Source organism: Myotis myotis, unplaced genomic scaffold, assembly GCF_014108235.1.
Source record: "Myotis myotis isolate mMyoMyo1 unplaced genomic scaffold, mMyoMyo1.p scaffold_m19_p_29, whole genome shotgun sequence".
Taxonomy (NCBI): Eukaryota; Metazoa; Chordata; class Mammalia; order Chiroptera; family Vespertilionidae; genus Myotis; species Myotis myotis.
The window spans coordinates 1,536,349-1,549,183 of record NW_023416334.1 but is presented as its reverse complement, the minus strand read 5'-3'; the positions used below and the strand labels follow the sequence as shown (position 1 = coordinate 1,549,183).

Genomic DNA, 12,835 nt, shown 5'->3' with positions numbered 1-12,835 from the left:
ACAGCGGTTCTCAACCTGTGGGTCGCGACCCCTTTGGCGTCGAACGATCCTTTCACAGGGGTTGCCGAAGACCATCCTGCAGATCAGATATTTACATGACGATTCATAACAGTAGCAACGTTACAGTTATGAAGTAGCCACGAAAATAATTTTATGGTTGGGTCACATGAGGAACTGTATTTAAAGGGCCAGAAGGTTGAGAACCACTGCTCCACAGATAGGATGTTGTGCGGCTACGTGTTCTGTTGCTGTTCTCAGCAGCTAAGTGTTTCTGAGGAGACATTGTCAGGAGTGAAGTACAAGGAAATGTTTCCCATGCAGGAAGATTATGCCTGAGTTACGCGGTGACATTTTAAATCCGTGAGCTCCTGTTGGCCATTTCCATGACTTTCATTCTGAGCAGGTGCGGGCCTCGGCCCTGGGTAACGCTACACCAGGCCAGGACGCGGACTGCCAGGTTGCCCACCATAGTCTTAGTACACGACGTTCAGACAGACGCACCTGGCGCAGAGCTGGAATTGTCCTTGCGTCAAAGGGAATCTGTGCAACGGTAGCAACAATCCCTGCTGCTGGCACAGACCAGGACTGAGCCTGCCAGACACAAGCTCCTGCGAAGGCTTCTAGCAAAATGGTGATTTGTTTCCGGCTCTCGGCTAGAAACCCAAGTCCCAGATGTTAACCGTGCACTGGAGATGTAACCACAAACCCCTCATTTCTCTTTTAATTCACCCCGTCTTACTGAAGTTCCGGTGTCTGAGGGTAATTCAGAGCTACCTCAAGCAGGAGGCCTCCCCAGAGGGGACCACACGTGGGGTTCGGTCACCTAAGGAGGGGCTCTGAACCGCCGCCCCAGCCACGCCCAGGCCAGCTCAGCAGGACACCAGTTGTCCTAGGAGCCCGCCATGGTCAAAGGCAGCCTGGTGGCGGAGGCACCCTTGTGCTTGGGCTCTGTGAGCGAGGCACCAAGGCCCAGCAGTCTCTGGTTTGGGAAAGCACTTCATTTTTGGCCAGGCTCTGGGCTAACGCTCCCCCCAGCACTTGCTCCTTGCAGCCACCCTAGGAAATAGGGGTTATGATGAGAATCCTAACGCACAGCCTCTGCCTCCAGCCTGTTCCCTGGCCACCCCTAGGCTGCCATTACAGCTGCTTAAGGCTCTCTGCACCAGCTCCTGAGACAAGTTATCTGAATGGCCCTCAGCTAAGCCAGTCTCCTGACCTTTGACCCTTGCCATAGCCTGAGTGCAGCCATCATAACCTCCAGAGGCAGCCCAGGATCCTGTCTCATTTGGCAGCCCTTGGGTGACTACCCAGGAAGTACACTGGGATGCGGAGAGGAGGGGAGAAGCATAGCTGTGGCGGCCACACCCTCAGCACACAGGGCCTCGTCTGTCATCTGCTGAACGGGAAGCAACCCCCAGCAACGGGGACCCTGACGCACTCGCTTCCTGTCTGGACAGGGAGGTAGGGAAGTCGCATTTCTCTGTCACTCCTGGCGAGAGGCAGCTGCAGCTGGAGGAAGTGCTGGTGGGAGCGTCAGCCCAGAGGCTGGCACAATCCCGAAAGCACAGGGGCTTTGAATAAAAAATTCAGGCTTTGGGAAGAAACAAAACCCTGTTGGTTCCCATTACAAAAGCAAGGCATTGCCGAAACCAGTTTGGCTCAGTGGCTAGAGCTTCGGCCTGCGGACTGAAAGGTCCCAGGTTCGATTCCGGTCAAGGGCATGTACCTGGGTTGCGGGCACATCCCCAGTAGGAGATGTGCAGGAGGCAGCTGATCGATGTTTCTAACTATCTCTCTCCATTCCTCTCTGTAAAAAATCAATAAAATACATTTTAAAAAAGCAAGGCATCACACCAGCAACCTTGTCACCCCCCTCCATATCACCCCTCCAGGCCCATTCCCAGCCCCTGGCCCAGCTCCCAGAGCCCCCACAGCTGCTTCTGAGACAGCACGAGTCACACGAAGGCTTGTTCTCTTTTATTCTTGTTTACATTCTTTGGGGCATAGCTCGGCCTCAGCAGGAAGGATGCCCAAGGCAGGAGGACCACAGGGAAGGGGAGGTCGGCCCTCCCTTTCCTAGCCCTGACCTCTGCCAGGCTGCAGGGAGAGTGCAGGAGTCAGCTGAGCTGTCCACGTGGCACTGCCCAGGCCACCTGCACCGCAGGCCTTCCCCGGAGGGCACGGCCTCTGCTCTCTGGCTGGCCCAGTAGCAGCTAGCGAGACACCCGTGGCTCTAGGCAAGGCAGGAGCAGAGCCCTGGCTCCCCCGTGGGGCAGGGGCTCTCGCAGGGCCCTCCGACAGCCGAAGAGAAAACTCGCCAGATGGAGGGGAAAGGCCTTCACAGGTGTGAGGTGGGCAGCACCCCAGGCTGAGCCCCCACTCCCGGCTGGAGGAGAGTTCAACAAGCAAGCTAGACCACAGACGACATCAGGAAACTAAGTCAGCCAAAGAGCTGCGTTCCACTCCACGGGCGCCAGGGGACTCCGGCCCGGGGGCATGAACAAACCCTTGGTATTCACCATCCTGCACCAGGCCCTACAGATGCCTGGAGCTGGCACCCAAGGAAAGCACCAACTCACCCTCAATAGAACGACAGAGCTGGCCGTAGCCCCTGCTGCCACAGCAGCGCCATCTGCTGTCAGGGGATCCTCTGCTGGTGATGATGGACCAGGCCCAAGGTCCAGGGGTCGGCCCAGAGGACTAAGGGAGTGGGTGTGAGTGGCTGGCATTCCAGGCTGCCTGAGAGGCAGTGCAGCCCAAGCGCTCCGAGATCGGAGGGTCCGAGTGATGGCTGCCTCTGCACATGCTAACCCCGTGGCCTTAGCCAACGCACCTTTTTTATCCTGGCTGAAAGCAAAAGAAAGGATGCTCTCCAGATCCCTGGGAGAAGCGTGCAGCTCACCAGCATCAGAACACACGCAGCCTGCCCTGCCCCATCTACAGCAGCCCCTCGGGGGCCTGGAGGCCGAGGTATAGCACGTAGCCAAGGTTGTCGATCTCCTCCTGGCACAGGCTGGCGAAGAGATTCACACCAGGGTTGAAATGGCAGGGCAGGCTGGCCCGCTCCAGGCTGCCGATGAGCAGCTCCACAGCCTGCAGAAAGCGCTCCCCCAAGGCCTCCTCGGCCCAGTCCACCTCCTCCTCTCCCAGACGTAGGACCACCTGGGTCAGGTGGCCCCGGCTCAGCTGCCTCAGGGCCGGATGGCCGCGGCAGACACGACACAGTAGCAGCAGCAGCCGCCGGCGGGTCCCAACCTCACAGCCATCCAGAGCTCGCAGCCTGGCAGCCTCCGCCGGGTACAGATCCTGCAGCCAGAGGTTCCCAGCCGGGCCCTCCAGGGGCCAGGCCACCAGGAGGCGGTCTTCAGCGCTGGCGCCAGTGATGGCCAGGAGCACAGCGACAGTGAGCTCCAGGCGCTCATGCTGCACCTCGAGCAGCAGCTCCTCCGAAGCCACGCTGGGCCAGATCGAGCACCCGAGGAGGCTGCCAATGACTGGCCAGTTGACGGAGGCGGCCAGTGCCTTGCGAAACAGCTCCAGCAGGACACGGGAAGAGAGGTAGCCACCCACCAGGAAGCGGTCCCAGGGGCTGCTTCCGCGGGGACAGAATTCAAGCTGAGTCCTACGCACAGCCCAGCAGCGAGGGTCCCTGGCCACAGTGTCCATGCCAGGTACCAGGCTCCACAGACCCGGCTCCAGCACCAGGGGTACCAGGAGACGCACATCGTCAGCAGCCCCTGCCTGCAAGCCATCATAAAGCGGCCCCCCAGGCACAAGCACCCCAAAGGGCAGTTCTGGGAACTTGCTCCGCAAGTAGGCCTGCAGCTCTAGGGCAATGTCGCCAGCCAACTGTTTGGCCAGAGCCACGTGGGACACTGGGATGCTCACGTGGTCTCGCTCGAACGCCAACAGCTTCTCCTGGAATGTCAGGCACAAGAGTCCTGGGGAGGCAAGCTGAGGAGACGACTGAGGGTCAGCATCTGCAGGCCCCTCTGCAGAGTGAAAGGGCCAGGGAACATGTCAGAAGGCCCTGTGATGGGCCACGACACCTCCCCCAGGTTACCAGGTGTGTACTGGCCCCGGGCCTCATTCCCCTCACCTGTAAAAGAACCAGCTGAGAAAGAGCACCCCGCTCAAGTCCTCACGTAGAAAGACTACTTTGATGACAAGTTCTCATTGCCTCAGCTCCCCAACTCTTTGGGGCCAAAACAGCTCATGCAGAGTGCAGTGCGGTCCTGGACCTCGGTTTCCTGACCTGAGGCCCCCATATCAGAAGGCTACTGCCCTACTGTGATATCACCCCCAAAGTCCACATGTCCCAGTGGTTGACCGAAGGGCAGAAAAACACACCATGAAACATGCAGGGAGCCCACACCCCTGGAGGGAGAGGGGCTTGCACAGGGCACAGTTGGTCAGTGGCAGAGCCTGGGCTGCATCTCCTGAGTGTGACCACCAAAGGGGGACCCACCAGGTTAGAGGGGAAGGGGTGCCATTCACCTGGGGCAAACAGTGAGGGGACTGGGAGCAGCATAGGCTGGCTGGGGGCAGCCAGTGAGGGCCGGGGCTGTGGGCGTGGTGCGGCCTTGAGCAGGCTCAGTTCCTTCCAGCTGTCCTCCAGGCTCGTGGCGTCTGCCTTGGCGTCATCCTTGTCCTGCGAGCTGGCAGCCCTGTCAATGAGCTGCAGGCAGAGTGCACAGGTCAGCGCACCTGAAGCCTGGGCAGCACAGCACAGCCCAGGGCAAAGCCAACAAGCTTGCTGGGTAGAGAAGCAGATGCCAGCCGTGGGCAGTCCCCAGCCCCCTCCCAGGGCCCCGCTGCAGGCCCCAGCCCTGTGATCCTCCCCTGGGAGCCCCAGGTGTCACTGGTCCACCATGGCCTTACCCGCTTCACAGCCAGGGTAGCAATACCCAGCACGGCAGCCCCGCCCACACCCAGCACCAGGCGGGCATTGGCCAGGAGGAAGTTCACAGCACTGCCCAGCATGTCGTCGTCATGCCGCTTCCCCCGTTTCTGGAAGAACTCTGCCATGTCTGCCTACAAGAGAGCCAGGGGGCAGGGACCACTGAGTATGGGGCAGCCAGGCAGACGGGGCAGGCGTGGGTAGGCACTCCGGTTGCCATCCTCCTGGGGTCCCTGGCTCAAGCCCACAAGGGGGTTCCTGAGAGTTTCAACAGAAAGAGGCCACTCACAGGATTTCTTGTGAGGAGAAGGGGGGCTGCCTGAGCCCCCTTCCCCAAACCTGCAAACAACCTACCCCACCCCTGGACAGAGGGGCTCACACAGAAAGTGCCTAAGGCAGGTCAGAGAAGGGCCCAGCACCCCGACCCCAGGATTCTGACATCCCCAAGACCCCTAAGGAAGGTCTAATCGTCACTCCAGTTTTACAGAGAAACAGGCTGCGGGCCAGTGAGTCGACAGCACGTGCACTGACGACAGCAAGCCCCCAAGATCTCGCCCCCCAGAGGCCCCCCTCAGGCCCTAGAGGCGCCTCGCGCTGGTTAACTAGGGCGGGCACCCAGGAGGAAGCAAGGCCCGTGAAACCCACGCCCTGGGGCCCAGACAGCCTGCCCTGGAGGGCCTCTCAGTGCGGCCAGTTACCTCCACATTTCAACAGAGCAGCGCCAAGGCAGAGCTGCCAAGTCAAGGACGGGCGGGAGATGGCCCGGGCTGTCTGGCAGTGGGCGTGTGACAGCGGAAAAGGCTGCACTCAGGCTCCAGAGGACTGGCCGCCTCCCGGGCTGGGGACCCGGGCCGGGGAGCTGTCCCCGCGGTGGGGACCCGAGCAACAGGGAAGGTCAGCGGCTCAGCTTCCAGGGGCCGGCAGCAGCGAGGAGGGTGAGAGGTGAGGAGCCCAAACGGCGGCTGCCGGCCTCGGGCTCCGCCACAGGGACTCTGGCCTCAGGCCCTGAGAGCCGAGGGTGTGTGACCCAGGGCCAAGCCCAGGGACCGGCCAGACACCAGGCAGAGCCGCCTGAGGGCACCTGAGCGGTGACCCTGAGCTCAGGGCCAGCTCTGCGGGCACCAAGGGCTGCTGCCCTCCCTGCGCGGCTGTGGGTGCCAGGGCTGCTGCCAGGCGAGGAGAGGCCCGAACCACGTGGGGACCCGCCCCCCCCCGCCCCCCCCCCCGCCATGTCCCAGGCTATGAGCCCTGGGGCCCGGGTCGGTCAAAGGAGCCAGGAATCCCCTTAGCACCCGCGAGGCGCGCTCCCCCGCTCCGCCTGCCCACCCTGGCGGGTCCCGCAGGCCCATCCCGCAGCCTCCAACCCGGGAAGGGGAGGGCGGGCAGGTGGTTGAAATAGCCCCCGGCGCCGCCTGTCCTCTCCCCTCGGCCCAGTCCAGCCCGGTTCACAGGGGGCACGGGGCCCGCGGAAACTAAGTGGGGGCCGGATTCGAACCCCAGGTTGGAGGCCCAGGCCATCTCCTCCTTCCTCCGCGAGGCCGCGGCCCTGACCGGCGTCCCGCTGGCAGCGGCCGTACCTGCGACGTGGCTTCAGCGCACCGGCCTCAGCGCATCGGCCGGCGGACGCCCCGCCGCCCGAAGATGGAATCTGAACCCGGGAACCGACGCCGACTCCGAAAAACACGCAGACGAGCAGGCCCCGCGTCCAATCAGAGCGCTAAAGACCCGCCGTCTCTCCGAAACACGGAGCGACTCATCCAATGGCGGGCAGGCCACGCCCCCGTCGGGTTGCGCGTCCCTGGGGGCGGGACTTTCTGGTGCGCCCGGTCTTAAAGGCGCCGGGCTGCGTTCCGAGGCGGGCAGCGCGGGGCGGGGCCCGCCCCTCCCCGGAGCCCGCAGGGACGCGCGGGCGCCTGTAACTCGAGCCTCCGCTGTGGACGCTCTGGGCCCACATTCTTTCCCGGGGCCGGGCGGCCGCGCGGTCGGCTGTCAGGTGACCCTGAGGTCACCTCTGCGAGAGGCCCGCCTGGTGGCCGCGCTATTCTTATCTCTTGGCCGCGGAGCACTGACTCGGGAGGCCACCCCCGCCGCTGCTCCGCGCGGGCCCTTGCGCCCGAGAAGGATCGTGCTCAGCCCGTGGCTCACTCGGCGTTTCTTTACCGGCGCCGCTGCCGGCGGAGGGTGTCATGTAGGGAATGTGGACTGCGAGCGGGGTGACAATAACGCGCACCGACCGCGCGCCTGCTGTGTGCCGAGCTGCACCGGCGGCCCCCGTGCGTTCCTGGCGACAACCTTGGAAGCATTTCCAGGGAGAGCGGCTGGCGCCGGCCGGGGCTTGCCGGCGCTCGGGGACCTCAGGCCCGGCCAGGCTTCGTCGCCACTGCGCCGCCAGGGCCCGCGGGCGGGCAGACCCCGCGCAGCTGTGCCCGCGTCCCCTCGGCTGCGTAGCCCCGCGGCGCCCGGACCCTCGAGTCGCCCCCCGTCCTCCAACAGACGGGGAAACTGAGGCCGGGGAGGCGGCGGCGCAGCCCGCGACGCGCCAGGGCGCCGGGCTAGAGGGGCGCGGCCCGGGCTCCGCCTCTCCGCCGCCGGGGGCGGGGTGAAGGGTGGGGTCGGCCTGGCCCAGCCCGCGGCGCTCCCCGCACCCCGGCCGCCCGGCAGTGAGCGCGGCGCCATGGAGGCCACCGGGGTGCTGCCGTTCGTGCGCGGCGTGGACCTCAGCGGCAACGACTTCAAGGTGAGCTGGCGCGGCGGGCCGCGCTCCCTCCTCTCCTTCCGTCTCTCCCGCCCCGGCCGCCGGCCCCTTCCTGCCGCGCCCGCCTCCGGGCCTGGGCCGCCGGACCTGGGCGGGGCCGGGGGGGCTCTCGGGGGCTCGGATCCCCGCCGCGAAGGACCCCCTCGGCCTCCTTCCAGGCCCGCGGAGGTCGCGCCCATCAGGCCCCGACTCGCCGCCGCGCAGCCGGCAGCCGACTGCCCCCGCGTCTGTGCCCCGCCACCGCCCGGTTCCGGTGCGATCTTGGGCAAGTCACTTCCCCTCCCGGCCTCCGCGGCTTCTCACCCGCGAGGGGCTGAAAAGCCACCCTCTGGGAGGCCCGGTGAGCCGGCGGGAGAGCGGCAGGAGCTGCGGGCGGCTGGCGGATAGGCCAGGGCCACCGGAGCCTGCGCCCAGCCGGCCCGCCACTTGGTGGGTGAGGCCGCGGGAGCGTCCGGGATGCGGTGGGCAGGGCCAGTGACCGGAGGGGGCGGGCCAGGATGGGGGAGAGCTGGCCTGGCACAGGAGGGTCAGCCAGGATGGAGCGAGGGGAGTGGGCAGGCTCGGCTGGAGTTTAGTGTTGGGGAGCCAGACTGCGGGCCAGGCCTGAGGAGGAGGCAGGCTCTTTCTGCATTGATCCATCATGTGCACACACCTCTGACCCACGCACAGGTGACCACCACGCTCCTCTACCCCCGTGTCCACCCCGCTCACCCGGGGTCTCCGTGTGTCCTTCCCAGATTGAAGTCTGAGTCCCGGCTGGGAGTGTGCTGTGTGGGGAAGCGGGCGCCAGCCAGGCCCTGGAGGCATATGCTGCCAGGCTCCCTGCCGTTGGGATTTGGGGCTGAATGACGGAGGAGGCAGTGCCTGTGTAGGGGGCAGCTGGGGCCTTGCACTAGCGGTTTGGATCTTACCACAAATGGCTTGTAGGCTGAGGGCAAGGTGAGGGCACAGGTAGGACCTAGGCCAGTGATGGCGAACCTTTTGAGCTCGGCATGTCAGCATTTTGAAAACCCTAACTTAACTCTGGTGCCGTGTCACATATAGAAATTTTTTATATTTGCAACCATAGTAAAACAAAGATGTATATTTTTGATATTTATTTTCTATATTTAAATGCCATTTAACAAAGAAAAATTAACCAAAAAAATGAGTTCACGTGTCACCTCTGACACTCGTGTCAGAGGTTCGCCATCACTGACGTAGGCAGAGGCTCAGGGGGCACCCCCACTCGGTGGTGCAGGCAGAGCCTGGAGTGCTGGGTGAAGGCGTTTGAGCCAAGCTGAGCGCACAGGTGGGTGCTGGAGATGTCACCTGGAACTAGCCAGTTCCATCCAGATCCTCCAGCAAGAGACGATCTTAGGCCAGCAGCCATCCTGATGATTAGTCATTCCTCACAACGCCTGCCACGAGGGGCTTTTACGAGCCCGCTTTTATGGAGAGGAGCTGAGGCACCGAGTGGCGAAGTGCCTTGTCCGGGGTCACACCGTCTGTTGCTCCCAGAGGTTTCCATGGGCAGTTGGGGGCCATAGAGGGTGGTAGAGCAGGGACGTTCCTCTCCAGACCAGCCTCACCACCAGTGTCCCTCAGGGAGGCTACTTCCCTGAGAATGTCAAGGCCATGACCAGTCTTCGGTGGCTGAAGCTGAACCGCACCGGCCTCTGTTACCTGCCAGAGGAGCTGGCTGCCCTGCAGAAGCTGGTAAGGAGCTGTCAGTGGGCAGGGTGGGTACCGTGGGGGCTGGGGCAGGTGGACAGAGCAGTCCAGAGGAGATGACAGAGAACGGTGTTGACAGGCCTGAGCAGAGCTGGCAGAGGGAGATGCTGGGTGTGTGCGGGAGTGGGCTGTAGAGGTGGACTGGGCCTGTGTGGCCGAGGGACCCCTGAATGGTGCAGAGTCATGGTGGCAAGTGGAGACTCCATAGACACCCCAGCCCCCCCCCCACTGAGTCCCTGCCTCTTCGTCCTGGCCCAGGAGCACTTGTCTGTGAGCCACAACAACCTGACCACACTCCATGGGGAGCTGTCCAGCCTGCCATCTCTTCGGGTGAGTGTTGCCAGAGGCCACCAAGCTTGGGGGTGGGGACTGGAGTGTAGCCAGGGGCATGAGGGCAGGGCCAGACCCCAAGCTGGGCCATCACCCCTGCCCACCCCATGTCCTTCCTGAAGGGGAGAGGATATAATAATGTCCTGTGTTAAGCCGCCTCTGGGTGAAAAAGAGAAAGTATCCAAAACCCCACCTCCTCGGCGCGACGACTGCAATAATAACGACTGGCAGTGGCTAAGCACTGCTCCATGCGGGTTTTCCTCATCAGCCTGGCCTCTGCCAAGGTCACAGATGAGGGCATTTGCCAGAGGTCACAGAGCCAGGCAGCGGGAGAGCTGGGTGGGGGCTTGGCAGAAGGGGCGGTGGTCAGTGCGGCCTGCGTACACTGTTCTTCTTCATGGAGCTTCCGGTAGTCCAGAGCACAGGCTCGGCCAGACCTCTGGGGCCTCGGCAAAGGCCGTTCCCACCCAAAGCCAAACCCCGAGATGGTAAGGACTCAGGCTGCTTGAGTTCCAATCAGCTCTGCCACTTCCTGCCCGCGTGACCTCAGACAAGTCCCTTCCACTTTCCGGGGAGGTTCCCGCGGGAACTGCTGTGAACACCAGGAACCGCACAGACGGGTGAAGGAGAGGCGGCCACAGCCCGGGCCCTGCTGTTACTTGTAAATCACAGCACCATTCCCCACCGACCCCCCCTCTCTCCCCCTCAAACTCTCAGCACATCTGTAATACGAGGTGTCAGTCCTAAGGGGAGAACAAACAGACTCAGTCCACACTGGTCTCTCTGGGCCAACCCCTCCCTGAAGCCGACTCAGAGCTACAGCCCTGTCTTGCCCTCTGGAAGGGAGAAGAGGGATATTCTATCAGAAAAGGTTCCCTGAGAACTGGGCTCTGGGGCCCATATGAGCTGGGCTTTGAGGCGTGAATAGGAGCTCATAGGGAGAATAGGAAGACCCTGCCCAGTGGAGGGACTATGTGCAAGGCCGGGGGAGCACTCAGGCCTGGCCTCCAGTGAACTTCCTGAGGTGCGGCCCTCCCTGATCTCTGCTTCTCCTGGTTTATCCCCAGGCCATCGTGGCTCGAGCCAACAGCCTGAAGAATTCGGGAGTACCCGACGACATCTTCAAGCTGGATGACCTCTCAGTCCTGGTCAGTGGCTGCCCACCCACTATGATGGTCCCTAAGGCCATTGTTATCCTATTTTACAAATGGGAAAACTGAGGCTTAGAGTAGTCAGTGCCTTGCCCAAGGTTCCTCAGGGAGTCAGATCCTTAACCTAGGCACCCTTCCTGCCAGGGTCTGGCTGTCTCCCTTTGGCCCTGAAACCCCCTCATCTGCTCCCCTCTCAGTGCCCACCTGATCCCCCAGCCTGACCTCTGACCTGACCTTATCCCTCCTACCCAGGACTTAAGCTACAACCAGCTGACGGAGTGCCCTCGGGAGCTGGAGAATGCCAAGAACATGCTGGTGCTGAACCTCAGCCATAACAGGTGCCTGTCAGGCCGGGAGGTGCGTGGGGCGGGCCACAGCACAGTGGGGGCAGGTGGGTCCAGGTGGGCATGCGCTGCTGATGGGTTGCCTCACTGCCCTTCTCCCTCCCTCCTGCCCCAGCATTGACACCATCCCCAACCAGCTCTTCATCAACCTCACTGACCTGCTGTACCTGGACCTCAGCGAGAACCGCCTGGAGAGCTTGCCCCCGCAGATGCGCCGCCTGGTGCACCTGCAGACGCTCGTGCTCAACGGGAACCCCCTGCAGCACGCACAGCTACGGTCAGCGGCGCGCGCCACGCCCTCCAGAACCCAGCCCTGGGGAACCTGGCCCGGCCCCTGATTCCCAGTAGCCCTGACCCTTCCCGTTTTGGGTTTGGTGTGGGCTGTGTCCCCTGTGTTGTCCACCTCACCCCACAACTGTCCTTGACCTTGTCCCTTAGGCCCTTAGTCCTGTGCCCTTGCACCTTCCCCTGGCCTGACCACCCCCTCTCCCTGCAGGCAGCTCCCAGCTCTGACGGCCCTGCAGACCCTGCACCTCAGGAACACCCAGCGCACCCAGGGCAACCTCCCCACCAGCCTGGAGGGCCTGAGCAACCTCTCAGGTCGGCAGTGCCGGGCCCTCAGCCTCTGCTGCCCGCAGGCCCCTCACTCCTCTGGGGGGAGGGATGAGCCCTGCTTCTCCGACTCCCCCCTCCCCCCCCCCACCGAAAGGAAAGGATAGCATTGCTTATGTTATGAGTAGCTCTCCCGTTGTCATGGTGACTGGTAAGAACACCAAGTAATGAGCACCCAGTTTATGCGTAGACGCCCGTGTGAGGGAGTTTCTCCTGAGGCTCGGGGTGGTTAGGTGACAGGCTGACAGCCACAGAGCCTGGAGGTGGTGCGGTGGGGTTCGGACAGGCCTGGCCACGCTGGAGCTGCCTGGGGGGCCCTGGCTGATGCTCCCTCCCCCCACGCCCCAGATGTGGACCTGTCCTGCAACGACCTGACGCGGGTGCCCGAGTGCCTGTACACCCTCTCCAGCCTGCGCCGCCTCAACCTCAGCAGCAACCAGATTGCAGAGCTGTCCCTGTGCATCGACCAGTGGGTGCACGTGGAGACCTTGAACCTGTCCCGAAATCAGCTCACCTCCCTGCCTGTGCGTCCAGGCCTGGGGAGGGGGGCAGGAAGGCTCCTGGGCCCCCCTGGCTGCTGCCCTGACTCTGCCCTGCCTGCTTTCTCTCCAGTCGGCCATTTGCAAGCTGACCAAACTGAAGAAGCTGTACCTGAACTCCAACCATCTGGACTTCGACGGGCTGCCCTCGGGCATCGGCAAGCTGGCCAGCCTGGAGGAGTTCATGGCCGCCAATAACAACCTGGAGCTGATCCCCGAGAGCCTCTGCAGGTGTGGCGGGTGGGCGGGTGGGCGGGGCGGGGCCACAGCATTAAACCCAGGAGAGCTGGTACCCACCCTGCGGCCTTCGGCATCATACAAAATGTACCATTTACCTTGGCTTTGTGGATGGAGACTACACGGGTGGTGCCAGCGATTCTCAGTTTGGGTCCCCAGAGCCCCCTTTGGGAGGACCCTGACAGCATGAGGCCGGAGGACACAGTGCCCCCCTGTGTGCCCTCTGGCTCTGAGCGCCCCCTCAGGCAGAGAGC

General features: G+C 63.1%; 2 protein-coding genes across 4 annotated transcripts in view; one reads left to right on the top strand and one right to left on the bottom strand.

Moving 5' to 3' along the window:
• Positions 1-1,962: 1,962 nt before the first annotated feature.
• On the bottom strand, positions 1,963-6,634 carry MIEF2 (mitochondrial elongation factor 2). 2 transcript variants are annotated; one of them, XM_036296252.1, is made up of 4 exons: positions 6,478-6,634; positions 4,882-5,034; positions 4,498-4,678; positions 1,963-3,992 (listed from the first exon to the last, which is right to left on the bottom strand). In XM_036296252.1, exons 2-4 carry the CDS (start codon positions 5,026-5,028, stop codon positions 2,938-2,940), a joined length of 1,383 nt encoding a protein of 460 aa, XP_036152145.1. In that variant the 5' UTR covers positions 5,029-5,034; positions 6,478-6,634; the 3' UTR covers positions 1,963-2,937. The 2 variants fall into 2 exon arrangements, with proteins under 2 accessions (XP_036152145.1, XP_036152146.1); XM_036296253.1 differs by lacking the exon at positions 6,478-6,634 and adding an exon at positions 5,599-6,094.
• Positions 6,635-6,792: 158 nt separating this feature from the next.
• FLII (FLII actin remodeling protein) overlaps positions 6,793-12,835 on the top strand; it is a 13,327-nt gene continuing 7,284 nt past the window's right edge. The window contains exons 1-9 of one of the 2 annotated variants that reach the window (XM_036296248.1): positions 6,793-7,637; positions 9,243-9,353; positions 9,627-9,698; positions 10,766-10,846; positions 11,102-11,187; positions 11,309-11,470; positions 11,690-11,793; positions 12,154-12,329; positions 12,418-12,575. In XM_036296248.1, the coding sequence (XP_036152141.1) occupies positions 7,575-7,637; positions 9,243-9,353; positions 9,627-9,698; positions 10,766-10,846; positions 11,102-11,187; positions 11,309-11,470; positions 11,690-11,793; positions 12,154-12,329; positions 12,418-12,575 (1,013 nt within the window). In that variant the 5' untranslated portion in view covers positions 6,793-7,574. The remainder of the gene's footprint in view (positions 7,638-9,242; positions 9,354-9,626; positions 9,699-10,765; positions 10,847-11,101; positions 11,188-11,308; positions 11,471-11,689; positions 11,794-12,153; positions 12,330-12,417; positions 12,576-12,835) is intronic. The other variant, XM_036296246.1, reaches the window with a different exon arrangement.

Excerpts from the sequence above, each read along its gene's own strand:
- MIEF2 (XM_036296252.1), bottom strand. The coding sequence starts at position 5,028 with ATGGCAGAGTTCTTCCAGAAACGGGGGAAGCGGCATGACGACGACATG. Across the intron at positions 4,679-4,881 it reads CTACCCTGGCTGTGAAGCGG|CTCATTGACAGGGCTGCCAG; the intron begins GTAAGGCCATGG and ends CTCTGCCTGCAG. Across the intron at positions 3,993-4,497 it reads CCCCTCACTGTTTGCCCCAG|AGGGGCCTGCAGATGCTGAC; the intron begins GTGAATGGCACC and ends TTCACTCTGCAG.